The sequence below is a fragment of the Mustela nivalis genome, assembly GCF_964662115.1.
Source record: "Mustela nivalis genome assembly, contig: HAP1_SCAFFOLD_595, whole genome shotgun sequence".
NCBI classification, from domain to species: Eukaryota; Metazoa; Chordata; class Mammalia; order Carnivora; family Mustelidae; genus Mustela; species Mustela nivalis.
Window position 1 is genome coordinate 358772 of NW_028136067.1, and position 17403 is coordinate 376174.

Genomic DNA, 17403 nt, shown 5'->3' on the forward strand with positions numbered 1-17403 from the left:
TCGGGGCTCCAGTGCCGTCCTCTGGTGGGCTGCCCAGAAGTCTTCTCTTTGGCCTACGGAGGTCAGGCGTAAGAGAGCCGTTCCTGCAGGCGTGTTTCCCTGTACGTTCACGCCGAATCCTCCTCCGGGCCCAAATCGGAGCAGCAAGTGAGGCCCCAGGGCCCGCCTCGCTTCCTTTGTCGGAGCACCCCAGGAGCCTCTGGTGCCTTGGGGTGGTGGGCACACTGTCCTTTGGTGCAGCTGTGGAGACAAGGGTAGAGTGGTGTGAGATAGCGAGTGGCGTGTGGCCTGGGCCTTACCAGAGGCCTGTGGGGTTTTGTGGGACGTGTTTTCTGAGGTGTTGAGGTAGAGGTTTTCCTGCAAGACCCATGCATGACCTGAAGAAAGGGGAATTTCCTGTGGGCCCCCTGGAGCTGAATGAAGGCTACACTGCCAGGGTCCCTCAGGCCCCTTCCCTGAGCGTCCTCCTCCATGACGGCGGGGTCCTCCTCCTGCTGGGCTGTCCCTTCCCCAGCCTCTCTGAGAGCCCTGGACGTGCCCTTCTCTGTGGGGGGAGCCTTTGCCCACATGAGTGTTGCAGGTGGCGTGGCAGAGACGACATGCTCCCGACCCCCATGGGAAGTGAGTTCACACAGTCCACGGGCTGTGGGCAGGTGTTGGGCAAGGTGGGAGTAGGCAGGGTGGCCTTTCCCTGGTGGGTCTCCCCTGCCGACTGAGGGATCGAGGTGAGTCTCTAGAGTATGAAACTCACAAAGCAAAGTGTGCCATGAGGGGACCCACTACCTCCCACGAGGCATCTTGGAGGCTCAGGGGACTGGAGGTGTTGGTTAGATTGTATGGGAGTCGCCGGCGGACATGACTCAGCTGGAGACCGGGCCTGACTCCCCGCCCACAGGGATGCAGCGCTGGGAGGGGTGAGCTGTCCTGCTCCTGTGAGCCCGGGGGCCTGTCTTGTTTGCTCATTTCTCACGTGCCTGAAGTGGGAGATGAGGCCACCTCACCACTGTCTCTTCGCGACTAGTGTCGTCCGGGAGCAAGCCGTCTGCTGGCTTTTGCAGGGTGGGAGGACAAGGTTTGGGTCATGCAGAGGGAGGGGCTCAATGGGGGGTGTGGAGCCCTTTGCCAGAAGGTCACTGTGCCTAGGCTGCCTGGGGTCCAGTCCCTCCAGGCAGCGAGGGCCCTTCCTCCAAGATCAGCAGCTCCTGGACGACAGCGCCCAACCACCACAGGGAGTTGCAGGGATCAGGTGGAGGTTCCCCGTGGGATGTTCTCAGGACTTCCTAGTGCCTGCAGGGACTGGGATCTTCCTCTCCTCTCCTCTTTGTGGTCAGAGGCTAGGGCAGCACCCCGGGTTTTGTGCTGTTTGCTGAGGTACCCACAACAGGGACGGGGCAATGATAGAAAAGGTGTATCCATGTTCACCGGCCCCTTTTCCTGCCCGACTCACCCCGTTCCCGAGTCCTCCTCTTCTTCTGCTTCCCTTGTCGTTTGCGCCAAGTCCACTGAAGGAAAGTTTCTTGAGAGCTAAGAGCAAGAGCAGAAGTGGGCATGAGCACAGACTCCCCGGCATCAGAGAACCAAGTGGGGACACCCAGGCCCAGCCTCCCTTCCCGAGGCCTCTCCAGCCGGGTGATCCGTGCCCTGCCGATTCCCAGCCCTCCTCCCTGCTCTGCTGTCCGGGGCTGCTTCCCAGAGTCCGCGGTGAGGGGTCAGGGTGATGGTAGGAAAGGGGTGAGGAGGGCTTCCCAGGGATTTCATGCAGCAGTTCCCATGCAGAGCCCGAGTGCCTGTCAGAGACGAGGGCCTCCGGAGTTGGCGTCATCAAAGCAGGGAAAGGGGAAGAGCTGGGCGGAGGCACTTAGGGACAGAGGAGAGAGGAAGCCCAAGAGATGGAGGTGGAAGTGAATTACAGGCGCAGGGTGGCTCCTTCCATCGGAATCGCCTTCTGTGGAATCCTTCGGGTTAGGGAGCAGCGAGGGTGCTGGGGTTGGCCCTGAGAGAGAACAAAGGGGAGTTAGTGCAGGTGACGACCCACGGCCTGCTGCTCTGGGGATGCTGGGCTCTGCCCTCAGTGGGGTGCGTCCCTAGCTCCGAGTCCTCCCTGGCCTTGGTCGTTTGATCTCCGCAGGGTACAGGGGGGTCTCTGGTTGCCCACCTGCTCTTCCCACCTCCGATTCTCTCCAAGACCCGGAATCCTGGCTGTGTGATCCTTTCCCCCCTGGATGCTGTCACTGTCCCTAAGACTGCCTCTGCGGGACGTTGTTTTCCTCTGTCCTTTTTCCTGTCCTTCCCTGCTCTACTTCGTCCTCCTCCTCCTCCTCCACCTCCTCCCCTAGAGATGCTCCATGTCCTTCCCCCTGCCAAGCTCCACCAGTCCTATTGTTGTCCAGGAGGGGGCCACCAAGGAAAGAGAGGAGATATCCTGGGTTTCCTGGAATCAATCCCCCGATCCGTCTGTGCTGGGAGCAGCTGTCATGGGTCTGGGATTGCTGGGGAAGTGCCGGGAGAGATGGCCCACCACGTCCCCACAGCCCATGTCTGCCCAGGGACTGGGATGACCTTCCCAGGGACGTGTTTCAGGGAACGCAACGCCCTCTGTTTCCCTAAGTGTTACAGAGACAGGAGACAGGAGCATGGGAAATTGTGCAGGCACCCTCAGCTGTTCAGGGCTGGAAAACGTCCAGCGGTGTGGTTACTGAAACACAGGATTCCTGCCAGTGCTCCTGCTGAGGCTTGCCAGGAATGGACGGGGTCGGGGTGTATGTAGGGCCCTGGGCAGGCCTGAGGAATGTTTGCCATTTGGGCATGCCTAGGGAGTGGGGAGCATGGCCAGGGCTGTGGGCCAGCGAGGTGGGTTTGTGAGAGGAACCATGACTCCCTGGCCCTGCTCCCAAGAGGCTCTGTGCTATGCTTCGAGGCCAGCTAGTGAGAGGTAGAGTGGACCCGGGGCAGCAAGTGTGTGAAGCAGGTCCATCAGCCCCATCACACAGGCCCAGGGGACCGTGGCCCACGACAGGGGTTCTCCAGGGCAGCTGCATAGGGGCATCCCACCCTTGGGAACACGTCCCCAGGTCAGACTCTGCTGGGGTGTGAAGGCTGGCAGAAGCTCCGATTTACGGGAGCCTGTGTAGTGAACCCAGGAGAAGTACACTTTCCCTTCTGCAGCTCTGGGCGTCCCCTTGAAGTACAGCAGCTTGGAGAGAACCAGGATGGTTTGGTAGTGGAGGTTATGAGGGAGAGAATTTAGACCTGTCTTACACCTCCTGGCTCAGACCAGAACGGAGTGTCGCGTAGTGTCTCTTGCCCAGGAGAGTGCGGTTCGGGCCGCCAAGTCCTGAGCATGACCAGGTCTGGGCCCGTGCCAAGAATGATGCAGAATCTCTTGTGCACCATTCCCGATAGGCCATGAGCAAAGAGCTTTGCTCCACCAAGCTTTGACGTGTGGCAGTGGCCAAGGGAGGCACGAGCAGCTTTGATGGGAAAGATCCTTCAAGGAGCCGCGCAAGGAGTCGAGTGGTGATGACAAACCCAGCCTACCCTAAAAGCCCGTGGACACCTCGTCTGTTCTTTTCATCCTGAGACCGTGACATGAGCAAATCATGCCTGTGACAGAGCATTGCTTTCCTTGGTGGTTTTTGACCCACCTTCTTCCTTCTCCAGAGCGGCAGGGGCAACCCCATGTTCCCGGGAGCCCTGTCCCAGTGTTCCCCTCCTCGGTGCCATTCCCTACCTGAAGAGACTTCGTCCTCACTGAAGGAGTAGTCCTCGATGCTCTCTATCAGTAGATCTGCAAGAACTGAAAGAGGAGCAATGCCGTTAGGAGAGAAACCGCCTCACCCCTTCATCCCAGGTGCGTTGAGATGTCTCTGGGCCGTGCAGCATCTGCCTGACCCTTCTGCAGTGCTCTCAGAGGTTCACGGGGCTGGCGGAGCCGGAGCCCTTGGAGGAGACAGGGATTGGAGTTTCATGCCTTCTAATGAGACCAGGACGCTGCAGCAGTCACCTCAGTGTCAGTTCTGCATGCCCATGACCGCTGTCCCCTCCCAGCGCAACCATCAGAAACTCCAGTCGTTATGGGACTCTTGACGTGTGGCTAGTGGGAGTGAGCAACTGGACATTTTCGTTCCCTTGATGATTTCCGTGTACTGCGCTGAGATAATAAATGACTGTGTATGATGGATGGTAGACAGACTCTCTCCTGGATCACTCAGCACTAGACACCAACCAGGAGCGAGAGAGGAGGCCTGCTCTCCTGCGTATTGCTCGGGCATCAGTGGCTGGCCTGACAGGGACGTTGATCAAGGGAAGACGTTCCCGGGCTCACACACACCCACCAGGCGCTGCTGGAGGTCTTTGGACCCGAAGAGATTAAGGTGAAGCCCCAGTTCCTAGAATAAATGGGGAACGGATTCCGTGCAGCACTGATCTAAAGCATACAATGTGATGCTCTCGGGACAGAGGAGCTGCTAGAATAGATAAGGGAACCATAAAGGAACACAGCGAACCACGACGTTTCTGAATATGAAGAAGTCGGTGGTGGGTCTCTAGAAGCTGACCTTCCAATACCTTGGATGACTTCCCCGAGCCAACAGGAGGGTGCTGGCATACAAATAGGCAGGGGCACCTGGGAGCGGAAGAGAAATGCCCAGGAAATGTGCTCATGTTGGCATCACGATGCTTCCCAAGAGGACCGCCCAGGAAAAGCATCCTCTTCTGAAACAGTGAACAGATTGAAAAGGCAGCCCACAGATTGGAGACACCCTTGGCAATCCTTATTTCAGAAAAGGTGTGTTCACTGACAAAAAGGAAGAACAACAAAGAAAACCAACCAAACAAAAGAAGACCGGGATTTCACCAAATGAAAGAATCGAGAAAAAGACTGGAGTAGTCTGTGCTGCAAAGGGAACTAATGACTCGGCCAATCAGACAGACATCGTACGAAAAGATGCTCAACGTAAGGCATTGTGAGGGCAATGTGAATCCAAAGGATGCTGAGCTGTGGCATTGTCAGTTAGGGTGGCGAGGACCCAAACCAGGAATCCAAACCCAGGACCCATGTTGGAAGGAGGCAGAAAATTAGAGACTTTGTATGCAATTCATGGAATGCAGACTGGTGCAACTACCCTGGAAAAGCCCGTTGAGTGTCCTCGGAGAGCAGCGAAAGGTACTTCCGTTGATTCCGCGCATGCGAGTGAGAAAAAGAGATGTTGGAAAATCAGATTCTGTTCCAATACATGTTTCTCATGAGAGAAAGTCTTGTTGTCTGCCAAAGAACCCTGAAACCCTGATTTGGCTCTGTTTCCATTCCCAGGCACTGAACTCCCTTGAGTTGTCTCTTGGCCCAAACCTTCCGAATCTAACAAGGCCCTCTTGCATGGACAGATGGCCAGCGAAATGGGTGATGATTGTCCTGTCACCCCTGTTGAGGTTTGAGGTTCTCTTTGGCCACCTTGCGATGCACAGAGCACCCTTTGTTCCTGCATGGAGGGGGCCCAGGTGCCCCCAGTGATGCGCAGTCCCTGAAGACCACCTCATTCCCCCTTGGATAGGACACCTTTTGGACCCTCCTCCAAGATCCCCAGCAAGGACCAGTGGTGGGTGTGGGATTTCCCTGGGAGAAGGCCAGTTGCATTCTTAGACACAGTATCTGCAGGGAAATGGTAGATCTCCATGGAGAAACACGGAGTGAATTGGCCCCATCTGTTCCCTGGCCACTACCCCTTTGTGCGGGTCATCCCCGAACGGGCTGTTGTACGCGGCTGCCCCGGAAGCCACCTGCAGAAGGGAGGAAGTGTGTCCCCGCACTCAGTGTTTCCGATGAGGTTGGGAAGACGCATCGTGGGGCCTCTAATGCAGAGATATGTGTGTGTGAGTGCAGTGTCAAGAGGGAGGTGCTGTGACCATTCTTGCCCGAGACCTAGCTTGGCAGGAGAGCCCATGGACACTGACTCAGTAACAGGGATTGGAAAAGACACACTTGTGTCTTTGGGGCACAGTCTAGCCCTTCCTAGTTAGCGACGGGATTTGTTTTCTGTGGGAAATGATGTGTATTTGCAAGGAAAGAACACCTCTTTCAATTGTAGGTGTTGAAGAGTTTTCCCATGAATGGACGTTCATGATGTGACAGTGATGGGCAACATCTCTGAGAACGCGGACACCGTTAATCGCCATTTTGAGGGGACCAGACACGTTCGAGAGCACAGCATTCATCCACCTGACACACACACACACCAACCCTGCGAATCACAGCACATGGATTCCCATGGAAACAGACCTTGTGCTCAGCACCCGATCCTACAGCACCTAAGAGCAGCACGGTAGCTTCCAGGGCCAGGGTCACGAGGCCTCGGGTCTCGGTCCGGAACATGACCCTTAGTCTCGTTGCAACAGGATCTGGATTCTGGGTCGCTCTCAAGATGGAGCCTGCAAGGAGGCCCTACCTTGCCCATTGTCCAGGTTGCTCAAAAGCAATGAGTGACTCTTGAGGACAGCATACTTACCATGCTCCCTTTCCAGCAGGGCCACCTGTGATTTCAGAAAAGAAAACATGATGAACATCAAGTCCTGCCTCGTCCTGTGTGCACAGCTCTTTTGGTCTCTTGGTGATGGGCAGGGTTATGGGCAGTGATATGGAATCCACCTAGAGGTCGCATGCCCTGGGTCCATTGGTGGCATGGCGGTGTCAGTAGCACCCGTGAAAAAGCTAAGGACCCTGTGGACTGTAACCGAACCTGCTGTTTCCTTCAGGGTCTTTGAAATGGGGTGTCCCTGGCTAAGAGTCGCTCCCTCAATAATCTCCCCACCAAGGACATTGTACGTGCTGAGGTGTTTGGATCTGATTGCGAGTATCAGAGAATCAAGGGATGCTGTACCTCACCTGAAGGAAGGCTAACTTACCACCTTGGTGAAAAATGGGACCTCTCCTTCTGTGCTGTCCACGTCAAGGTCATTGAACAGACTATCGAGGGGATCTAGGTGGATACACACAGAGAGTGTCGGGACCCCGATGGGACTCTTCGGGAATCGCTCGGGGAGCTTTGCTTGGCGTGCACGTGTGGACAAGTGTGTGGAAGTGGGGAGCTCATCAGTATGGACTGAGGTGCAGTGGGCCCTTCCTGGATGGAGGATGAAAGGTCCTGGAGAGGAGCAGGGATGTGAATAGAAACTCTGGCTCCTGTTGGAGCTACAGGGCCTAGGTTGGCTGTGAAATAGTCCATCTCCAAGGCACACCTACTGCCTGCCCCCAAACCTGCACCACCTAAGAGCAGCGCAGTAGTTTCTGGGGACAGGGCCATGAGGCCACGGGTCTTTCCCCAGAAAATCCCTTTCTGTTACTCCGACCCTTCCTCTCAGTCCCGCCGGACCTGGAATCAGGGTGGTTCTCGTGGTGGAGCCTGTGAGGAAGCCCCAACCTTTGCCCTTTTCCAGGTTGTTGCAAACAAGTGAGTGACTCTAGAGTACAGAATACTTACCGCCATCCTCTTCCAGCAGGGACACCTGTGATTTCAGAAAAGAAAACAGTATGAACATCAAATCAGGCTTTGTCCCATTTGCATGGCTCTTTTGTTCCCTGGGGGATGGGAGGAAGCCCAATGCGGAAGTGTGCTAGAGGCCCGTGAGCCCCAAAGTGTGACGAGAGCAAAATGAGTCCTCCGCAGATGCGCCCAGTCTTCCTAGAGGTCCCACGTTCCAGGTCCCACTGGACAAAATAGGTGGTAAGGAGGAATAGCTGCTACCCGTACCAAAGCTCCCTGCCCTCCAGATGGTAGGTGATCCTGCTGTGGTTGTCCCAGCCCCCCTGCTGTGGTGGTCCCAGCCCCCCTGCAATGCCTTCGGGGTTAGGTAGCATTTGGTAACAGATTCTCTCTCAAACTTCTCCCTACCCTGTCAATGGTGCATGCTGAGAATTTTTTTATGTGACCTTGATTTAAAAAGCCAGAAGAGTTTTGTGTCTCCCCCAAAGAAAGGCCAACGTACCACTCTGGTGTAAAATGGGGCGTCTTTCTCATTCTTTCCTGTTGAACGCTCACCCGCCTGTCCATCCAGCCAAGCTAGGGAGAGATCCACAGAATGGTCAGTCCAGCTCGGCAGGAAGAGCTCAGGGAGTTTCGCTTGGGGTGGGCGTGCCCGGGAGTGTATGGTGTTGGTATGGACTGAGCAAGCTGCTGCTGCATCGAGAGAGGTCAGGGCAAGGAGCAGGAATGGAGGGAGAAATATTGACTCTGAACTTGAGCTACAGGGAGTGGAATCAGGGTGACCTCTTCAAGCAGAAAGGGAAACACTAAGAGACACATTTCGTACTGACAGGCAAGTTCCTCCAACCAGCGCCTGTGTCATGGTCATGGTCAAGATCGTTTCTTGGCTGTTCCCACCTACCTCTCGCCTCTTCTAGGAGATTGTATTTCTGCAGAAGAACACTGTGTGGCAGGGTTGCATGCAATGCAAGCACAAGTACCCTATAGGTTTCTATTTGTCCCTGAGTCATGCAGGGTCAGGAAAACCAAAGACCCAGGATTTCTACGTACTGACATCTGACCATTCCAACAGAGTGCCCATCCGCAAAGTGCTGATTCTTTCTAGTCTTTCCTTTCCTGTGGGTGTGTCCTTGGAGTCCGCGGGACCCAGTTTCCCGGGACCCAGCTCCTCCAGTCAGGATCCGGCAAGTTCACGAGAGAGTGGAGGCCAGGCGAGAGAAGGGCACTCTCTAACCTGGCCATGTAGCAGATTGTCAGGAAGTCGGATCGGGCCCCAAGCTAATGATGAAGCTTTCCTGGCCATTGCCATTTGCCAGTGAGCCTTCCCTCTATGTGCATTCAAGATGGGAGCATTTTTGTAAGGCTGGTGGTGATGTTTGGGTCGACTAAAGTAGCTTCTGATTCCTTTGTGTTTTGACCCTGTCTGAGAAACGTCCCGAGCTAGGACAGATGTGGGCCCCTTTTCTCCCCATCCCTGTCTGAGGAAAGGGAATCCTGAGCAACCCTCCAGGTGGAGCTGTGGTCAGCAAGGAATGTGGTGTCCTAGCGGGGTGTGTGCAGCGGGGATGAAGGAGGTTTGGCTTTGAAACTTTGACCCGTGCCCTCAAGTCCATTCAGTGGGAGATGTCTTCTGGTGAAACGCACGCAGTCCACACACCCACACGCCCAGTCCCGTCGCATCGACCCACGCGAAAGCGAGCCCCAACCCTCCAGCGTTCCAAGCACACCACCCGAATGACCTACTAGTTTGCAGGGACTGTAGCACAGGGTCCTGGGTTTCTGCAGGACACTCCGTTTGTTCAGTCCGCCCCAGCCTCTGTTCCCGGGAGGAACTCAGAAGGGGGGAAGCTCTCCAGACCAAAGGAGGAGAGAAAACCCTACCTTGTTGAGTTAGATCTGTCCCCCTAAGGGGAGTGATGGGGGTATAAGCATATGGGGTGTATCCAGTCGCCGCCTCCTGCAGTTGGAGAAAGGGAAACCCAGTGAGGATCCCCGCACCCTGTGCACACTGTGTGCACACATCTCTGTGACCTTGGTGTGTGTTGTAAGCAAGCTATATGCGATGTGGTCATTGAGTCTATTTTCCAGAGGAGGAGGAAATGACCTCCCGATAATGACCCCCTTGTCCTTGGCTCCGGCATGTTATGTCAAAATTCCCCCATCCATTTTCGTCAGCCACTCATTCCAAAGCCATTTCCCATAGACAGAACGACCTGGTGGAAAATGCTCACGACCATCCACTGCCTAAGCAGTGGTGGTGCCCGTCTCAATTTGCTGTCCGTTAATGGTATAAACTCACGGCAGGCTCTCAGCACCAAGGACATGGTCTCTCCCCTCTGGCATGTCCATGCTGAGACACTTTCATGGAAAGAGAAATCAAACACTGGCTATCCCTCAGAAGCACAAAATGACTTTAGAGAGGTGACTGAGCGGCTCAGACATTGAAGCTTCTGCCTTCAGCTCAGGACCTGATCCTAGGGTCCTGGGATGGAGGCCCACATTGGGCACCCTGCTCGAAAGGGGAGCCTGCTTCTTCCTCTCCCTCTGCTACTCCCCCTGCTTGCGCTCTCGTGCACTCTCTGTCTATCTGTCTCTCTCTCCCCTTCTCTGTCTTTCTGTCTTTCACATAAACAAAATCTTGAGGAACAATGAGTTTACCTGAGGGAGAGTCAGAGTTTCCTCCTCGGCCCTCAAAGTGGGTAGTAGCTCTTCCATCAGGTCATCGTGGAGAGCTAGGAGGATACAGAGGCACCATGAGGACACTGGTGAGGCTGCTCAGGAAGTAGGCGGGGAGTTTGGATGGATGAGGACAGGAGGGGAGTGTGCACGTGCTGGGGCGCCTAGGAGGTATGGGCCGCACTGCTGCCGGGCCTTGTCCTTGGTGCAGAGGGGAAGGGACGGGAGAGGAGCAGGGAGGAAACGCGAAGAGGGTTCTTGTCTTTCTAGCTAAAGTGAGCCCGATCAAAGCCAAATAGCCATTCCAGGACATGGGAAGCCTAACCTGGCTTCTGTGTGAAGACCGAGTCCCATAACCTCTCCTGACTGACATGCCACTAAGGTGTCCCACGCTGCTGCTTTGGACATCAGCTCTGGGCCCAAGATCCCCACCTGCTGCGACTATATGCATCACGTCTGTGTAAGATCTTGCACAGCATAAAAAGCAGCCTTGCTTGCCAGGCTGCATTCAACCCTCAGGAAAGGAGCCTAGTAGTTTGCTTCACTCATCCTTTGTCTTCAGAAAATGCCATGTGCAACACTTGAGAGCACGGACATCGTAGCTTCCATAAACAGCCGGCACCGTCGATGAGTGTGATAGATTCCTTCCACTGTTCTTGAGCTGTCCCGTGTGTGTGTGTGTGTGTGTGTGTGTGTGTGTGTGTGTGTGTGTTTCCCCTGAAGACAGTGGCTGTCTGAACCCTCCCAGGTGTTCTGACCAGTGGGAAGTTGCTTACACAGAGGAGTCTGGGAGTGTGTGCTGATCGGCTGTAGGCCTGCTTTGCAGGAGATTTGCTCCGGGGATGTGGGTCCAAAGCTTCCACCCAAGCTTCACCTTGATTTCCTATTGGCCAGTGGTGTTTGAGTGTGTGCTTAGAGAATTTGAACCTTCCTGAGGCTTAGGGAAATCTTATCAAGTACAGTCAGTTCCCTCCGTGATGCTTTTCTGCCATTGGTCGGTCGTGTGTACACACTGAGACCGGCTATGACCGATGTTGCCCTGTTCTGTCCTCCACGGGTCCACACGCTTTCCAGCCATGTGGGCTTGAGCATGAGGATGTGGCTTTTCTCTGTGCACTTGACTCCAGGGACCAGCCTGTAATCTTTAAGGTGGGCTTCTAAGCTTGCCCTGGCTTCTGTGTCCATGGAAGCCACTGTGTCATGTTGGGTCCTGTCGGGGACCATCATAGAATCTAGGTATTTGGCTGTGTGCACAGATGCTGATGGCCCTTTGCTAGCTAGCACCCATGGTACATCATGACGCCCTGGCTGAGGGACTAACAGAGGTGGGTAGGCCAGAGCAACTTTCAGATTGGAACCTGAGCTCCAATCATGGCTTTCCAAGTAGGAGGTCAAGGGTTTGGACCCTTTATCTCCGCACGATGCCCGCCCCAGGAAATCAGAGGGAAATGTCCTCCAGGTAAAGCTGTGGGGAGTAGGGGAAGGAGTATGTAAAGTGTGCCAGGGTGATGAGTGTGTATTGGAAGAGGGACACTGTAATTGTGGTGGAAGTGTGAGAAAGATCTCCTGGTAAAGGCACACAATTGTGTTCACAAGCATAATGCATGGGGACACACACACCCACACCCCCACGCACACACCCACGCACACAGGGCCTTCATCCCACGTGCACACAGATCACCCCTTCCCTATGTACGAGTTCTTCCAGGCCCTGTTTGATGTGGTGACCGTGCCTCACCGGACAGTCTCGGTCAGTATCCCCCAACCCCCGTTCCTTGTTAGAACCCAGAATCAGGGGGCAGGCTTCTTTGTACTCTAGATTTCCTCCCAGAGCCCGATGGTCTTAAATACGTACAGCTGTCCTTGCTCCCAGCGTCTACCTGCGATTGGGGAAAAGGAAATACAGTGAGGATCCCAGCATCCTGTCCTGTTGGGCCAGCTCTTTGGTTTGGGGAGGACTTCAGGCAGTTAATTGGAAGAGGTCCGGTGGTTGAGTCCATGTCCTCCCACCTGAGTTCAAGTGGACCATTTGAATGATGCTGGAGCATCATTCAATCTCCGAAGTCCATTCTGATCAACAGACAGAACGTTCTCTTTCAAGGAGAAACCTTTTCTGCTGAAGAAGGTGTTTGATCCCATGGAGTTTGTAACTGAGGCTGTCCTGTGTCCTCACCCTTTTTGGGTCTATGTGTGTAAGAGGTCAGTCCCAGCATTCCTCCACGAGGGGAGACTGCTGCCCCCTTCCCCTGGGAGGTAAAGTGCCAGATGTTCATCAAACTCCACTGATGGAAGAAATCAAGGAAGCACCATTTGTGTCTCTGAGAAATCAGAGAGGCGAGCTTACCTCAGGGAGAGTTGGGGGACCTTCTTTTGTCCAGCTCCTAGGAAGGTCCTTGGACTGGCCCTCCACAGGGTCTAGGAGAACAGAGAGGAGCTGTCAGGACATTGGTTGCGCTACTCAGGAATGACTTCGGGAGTTAAGTCTGCTGGATATGGATGTGGGGCCAGAGGGAATGGACGTGAAGGGTGACCAAGCAAGGCCTGACTTCCCAGTGGGCCAACAGTGGTGGAGAAAGTGGTGGACGCAGTACACAGTGGTGTACGCAAAACGCAGTGGTGTACACAGAAACACAGAGGAGGGGAGCAGGATGGAAAAGGGAAATGGGGCCTTGGCTTTCTAACGGAGGGGATGTCATCAGTGGGAACTCTCAGCGTCTGTCTAGGAAACACTCAAGGCACCCTGGGTTTCAGGGCGCAGTCCCCTGAGCCCTCCTGCCCACTGTGAAGCCAAGCCAGCTTGCCACTTCTTCAGCTGGTCATGGGGCCTGTTCAGCTGTCTCCCCTGCACCTCTGCTGTGTGACCCTATCGCTCCTCTATCGTGCCTTGGAGTAGTGGGTTTTTCGGTGATGGAATCTAAGTACTGGGGACGGGTTATATTTGTTAGTGCGTGTCCGTTCAGTGACCCTGCTGACATCCGTGATGCTTTGTAGACCGCACTGCCATCTACAGGGAAAACGTTGCCATCCTATCTCATGGCACCTCTGTATCTGTGAGGACATGACCGGCCCTCCCCGTTTCCTCCCTCCACTGTCCCTTCCACTTTCTGGGTCTACGAATGTCCCTACTGGAGTGTCCTCAAAGCCTGGGATCGTGTAATGTACGTCTTTCCTTGTGTGCTTGCTTTCAAAATGTGTGTTAAGTTTCCAGGTTCCATCTGTTTCGTAAAATATTGGAAACCTTAGTTTCTTCTTACGCCTGAATTGCACTCTATGATGTGTATGGATGCCTCTGAATGTGTTATTCCTCCCGTGATGGATTTGGGGGCAGTGCCTCTCTGGGGCTATTGGGAACCCAACTGTGTGAGACATTAGTGCACAGATTTCTGTCTGTTTCCAGAATGAGAAGACATCACCGAATGCATTGGCCCCATTTGTAGAACGGTAACCACGTGGAATGTACTGGGTACTTGAGTTCCCCAAATGTGGTGAGGTCGTTCTGTTCCTTTGAAGATACGTAGCACACCCATGTAAGATGTGGCTAATGGGCAGAAGTGAAGGGGGGACATCGTGAAACCTCCTGTCGTATTCTGTTCCATTTTTCTGTTCAGCGTTCCTGGCAAAAAACATAGTCTCTTCCTTCCTACACATCTAAGAACCATGTTTCCTGGGGAGACCTATAGGGACCTGTGTGTTCCAGAAAGACCTAAGATCCATCCCTTCAGCTAGTAGACACTTTTTTCCTGTGCCCCTTGGATCCAGTTTGAATGAGGATCTCATCGTGACTTGTGGACTTAAAAGGGGATGGACGGACGGCATAGAGGGAAATGGCTACAAGTGAAATCAGAGGACAATGTGTCTCAGCAGTTTTAAAAGCTTCGGTTATGTCTGTGCTACTGAATGACAGAATGCGTCTCTAATCAACGTAATGAGTCAATCCCCAAGGTACCTTCCTCGGGGTCCTCAATGGTGAAGACCTCATTGTGGAGGGAGAACCGGACTCTCTTCTTGCTGTGGCATTGTGGAGGGGGCGGCGTGGGTGGGGGCGTCTCCACATCCTCCAGGAGACACTCCCCACAGATTTCTGGGAGACACACAGAAATAGAGAACAGTGTCGGCACCTTGTCGTCAGGAGCCCTCAGGGGGATTGGAAGTCCTTTCCTTCTAGTCCATCCGTCTCCTGCCCCTACTCGCCAGCTGCCCAGCAGGCATTCCTCCCTCCAGGTGGGACTTAGGAAGGGGTCACCATGTGCTGTGCTCTGAATTCCGCCCCCTCCCACACCCACAGGTTCCGTGGGCAACGGCTTGTATGGAGCAGAGACAGGACAGAAAAGCACGCAACAGAGCGCCGTGAGCACGCGTGATAGCCTCGGTCACATCCACTGAGCAGCCACTCCTACCCGAGAGTGTTCCCCAGAACCCTCTGTGCCCTGTTTCCCTGCCCTCCGGCGTAGACGTTAGTGTGCCACCACGGTGTCCCAAGTGATTGAGTCCAAGGAGTGCCTGGGACCTAGGGGAGGACTGGATGCTTCCCAGCCGCTCGGCAGGTGTTGAGGAAGGGACCACCTAGGGACTCAGCTAGACAGCTGGCTGTGGGTGAAGCCACAGTGGAGGACAGTGGAGGGCCCTGAAATATAGGGTGCCGAAGGGTCCGTCCAGAGTTGCCACCCTGATGAAGGATGGATCTGGGACAGGAAAGTCGTCGTTTCCCTGTGGCCGGAGATCCCCGAACCCCTGTCACCAACCCACGGACCCTGCTAAAAGGTTCTGAAGCCCTGAACCAAGAGCTGCCCTCACAGTCTCAAATCCCTCTGTGCCACTGTGTCTGTAGGGGAGAGCAAGGGCCACGAGACCAGCTTCAGTCCTCACTCACCTCTGTGTTTGGGGCCCTGACATCAACTAAGTGGTGGTTTCTGCCCAGTGGGGCCCTAGTGAAGGACCAGGAACGGGTAGCTTGAGCCACGTTCCCTTACCTCTCTGCAAGGTCAGCCCAGTCGCCCAAGGCCGTCCTGAAGGCCAGTTGAAGCCCAGGCTCCTGGGGTTCTGCTTGGCTCCCAAGCTGATTCAAACTCCCAACAGTCGCATAGGACCTGGCTGAGAACTCGCTTGCCTTGAGCTCGCCAGTCCCGAGGAGCAGTCGATGGGTACAAACGGACATGTAGGTGGCCATGTGGGCTGGGAGTGGTTGGTTTCAGGAAGGAGACGGATGATGCTGAGTGGCCCGCTCTTGCCGTGTGGACTGCTCTGAGGAGGCTGGATGGAAGTGAGGCTACCCTGGCTGGCGTGAGTCCCTCCCTGCTCTCTCATTCTTTGCCAGCATCCCCTGTCTACTCTCAGGTCTCTTGATCCCCTCTGGAGACTGTAGGTTTAGCAGACAGTCTTCTGTCTCCCTCCCTAGGCCGGGCCTGGAGAACCCAGCCCAGCAGTACCTTTGAGAGCAGCAGACAGTCCACTGTGCAGCTGCCGTGTGTTCTGTTCACCCACCCGGTGGCACAGCCCTTTCCCGTGCACTCCCAGGCATCAAGCAGACGGCCCGGGAAACCCTGCACATCAACCCATGAGACCACCCCGCTATCCTCCAGTGTCTCTCCTTCTAAGAACAGCTGCATTTCGACCTCTGACCTTTCCTCTCCGATTTTGTCATGTCCATCGGGAAGAGGAGACCGGCAATTCGTTCCCCTCAAATGTGGTGCCTGGGTCGCACCAAGATTCTCCTGATGCAGGGACAGCAGTGTGGCGTGTGACCTGTGTGTTGTCCCTGTAGGACTGTGTCCGAAATGGGCATTCAAAAAGAGTACGGTTTTCTGAACATCGAAGCGCTTTAAGGAAGGCAGCTTCCCCACGAAATCCCAATGAAATCACCCAGACAAACGAACAAACACAGGCATCCAACCGGGAGGGGGAATCAGAGGGTGGAGAGGAAAAGCCAAAGAGAAGAAGCCGATCTCTGTGAAAGGGAGACAGCCAGCTCCAGAGAATAGAATTGAGAAAATCGATAGGCACCTACCTATACAACAGCAGTTAAGGTTCCCCATCGTGGGGACTGTTAGTCCTGTTCACCCAACCGCCAGGGGCTCGGCTCACAGAGTGACAGTTGAAATGGAACGTTGGATGCGTGTCATCAGGTCACCGTGGCGATGGCTCATGACAGAACTCTGAGGGTGTCATGGAGGGAAGGGGGTCAGGGAGGGGTCGATGGATGATGGGCAATTAAGGCACTTGTTATGGTCAGCTCTGAGTGGTGGAGAGAAGTGATGAGTCCCTGAGTTGTGCTGCAGAATGCAATACTGCGCTGTACGTTAACTACCTGCATTTTTGGACATTAAAAAAAGGATACTCCTGAGGGCACCTAGGAGACTGAAATGTTCATTATCCTATCTGCTACTCTGGAAAACTCCTATTTATACGAGATTGTTTCACAAAGTCTCTCCAGGAGTTCTTGGGTGGCTCAGTGGGTTAAGTATTGGCCATCGGCTCAGGTCCTGCTCTTGGAGTCCGGGATCAATCCTAGCATCAGGCTCCCTGCTCATATGGCTCATATGTATAGACGATAATGAGTTAGGAGTAGGTTAACTAAGTTTCTTAGGCATTAATGCTGCAATCAAGGTGTTGCTTGGGACTTCTTATCTAAGGCTTGGTTGGGTTCCCATCTGTACATATGTGGCAGACTTTATTTCTGTACAGCCGTAGGAGTCACAGTAGCTTGTTTCTTCTTTGAGGTCAGAAGAAGGGTCTCTGATATCTTACGTTCCTTAAAAGACTCACATGTGGGACGCCTGGGTGGCTCAGTTGGTTAAGTGTCTGCCTTTGGCTCAGGTCATAATCCTGGGGTCCTGAGATCAAGTCCCATGTTGGGCTCCTTGCCCCTCACCCTGCTCGTGTGCTCATGCGCTCTCTTTCTCTCTCTCTCTCTCAAATAAATAAATAAAATATTTAAGATAAATTAATAAAAGACTCACATGATTAGGTCAGGCCCACCCAAGTAAATCTTCCTTTTAGACCAAAGTCAACTGATTAAAGGATCTCATTTATACTTCCAAAATCTGTTTTGTTGTAGAATGTATCACAATCACAGGGACTTAAGTCTCTTCCATTTAAGAGGAGTTCATGTCACGTTGTTGGATCCATTGGAGGTCGTCATCTTAGATTCTGCCTATATAATTAGTGTGAGTTTATCCATTCTGTTTTCCAAGGTAGTTTTGGTTATTCTTGGCCATTCAAGTTTCTATGTAAGTCTGAGAGTAAAGTTATCAGT

The 17403-nt window shown here is 54.1% G+C and overlaps 1 protein-coding gene and 1 long non-coding RNA gene across 2 annotated transcripts; both read right to left on the bottom strand.

Annotated features, from left to right (window-relative positions):
• Window positions 1-5: 5 nt before the first annotated feature.
• LOC309857277 lies at window positions 6-2179 on the bottom strand. The gene is made up of 3 exons (XR_014307600.1): window positions 1911-2179; window positions 1448-1524; window positions 6-240 (listed from the first exon to the last, which is right to left on the bottom strand). It is a non-coding gene; the product is annotated as an uncharacterized lncRNA (long non-coding RNA).
• A 1354-nt stretch (window positions 2180-3533) lies between these two features.
• Window positions 3534-16303, bottom strand: LOC309857274 (uncharacterized protein; the record flags this gene model as incomplete). The annotated part of the gene is made up of 11 exons (XM_082750035.1): window positions 16156-16303; window positions 14098-14232; window positions 12496-12566; window positions 12007-12031; window positions 10134-10207; window positions 9219-9432; window positions 7978-8168; window positions 7473-7497; window positions 6898-6971; window positions 6501-6525; window positions 3534-3796 (listed from the first exon to the last, which is right to left on the bottom strand). Exons 1-11 carry the CDS (start codon window positions 16181-16183, stop codon window positions 3534-3536), a joined length of 1125 nt encoding a protein of 374 aa, XP_082606161.1. The 5' UTR covers window positions 16184-16303.
• Between the last annotated feature and the right edge of the window lie 1100 nt (window positions 16304-17403).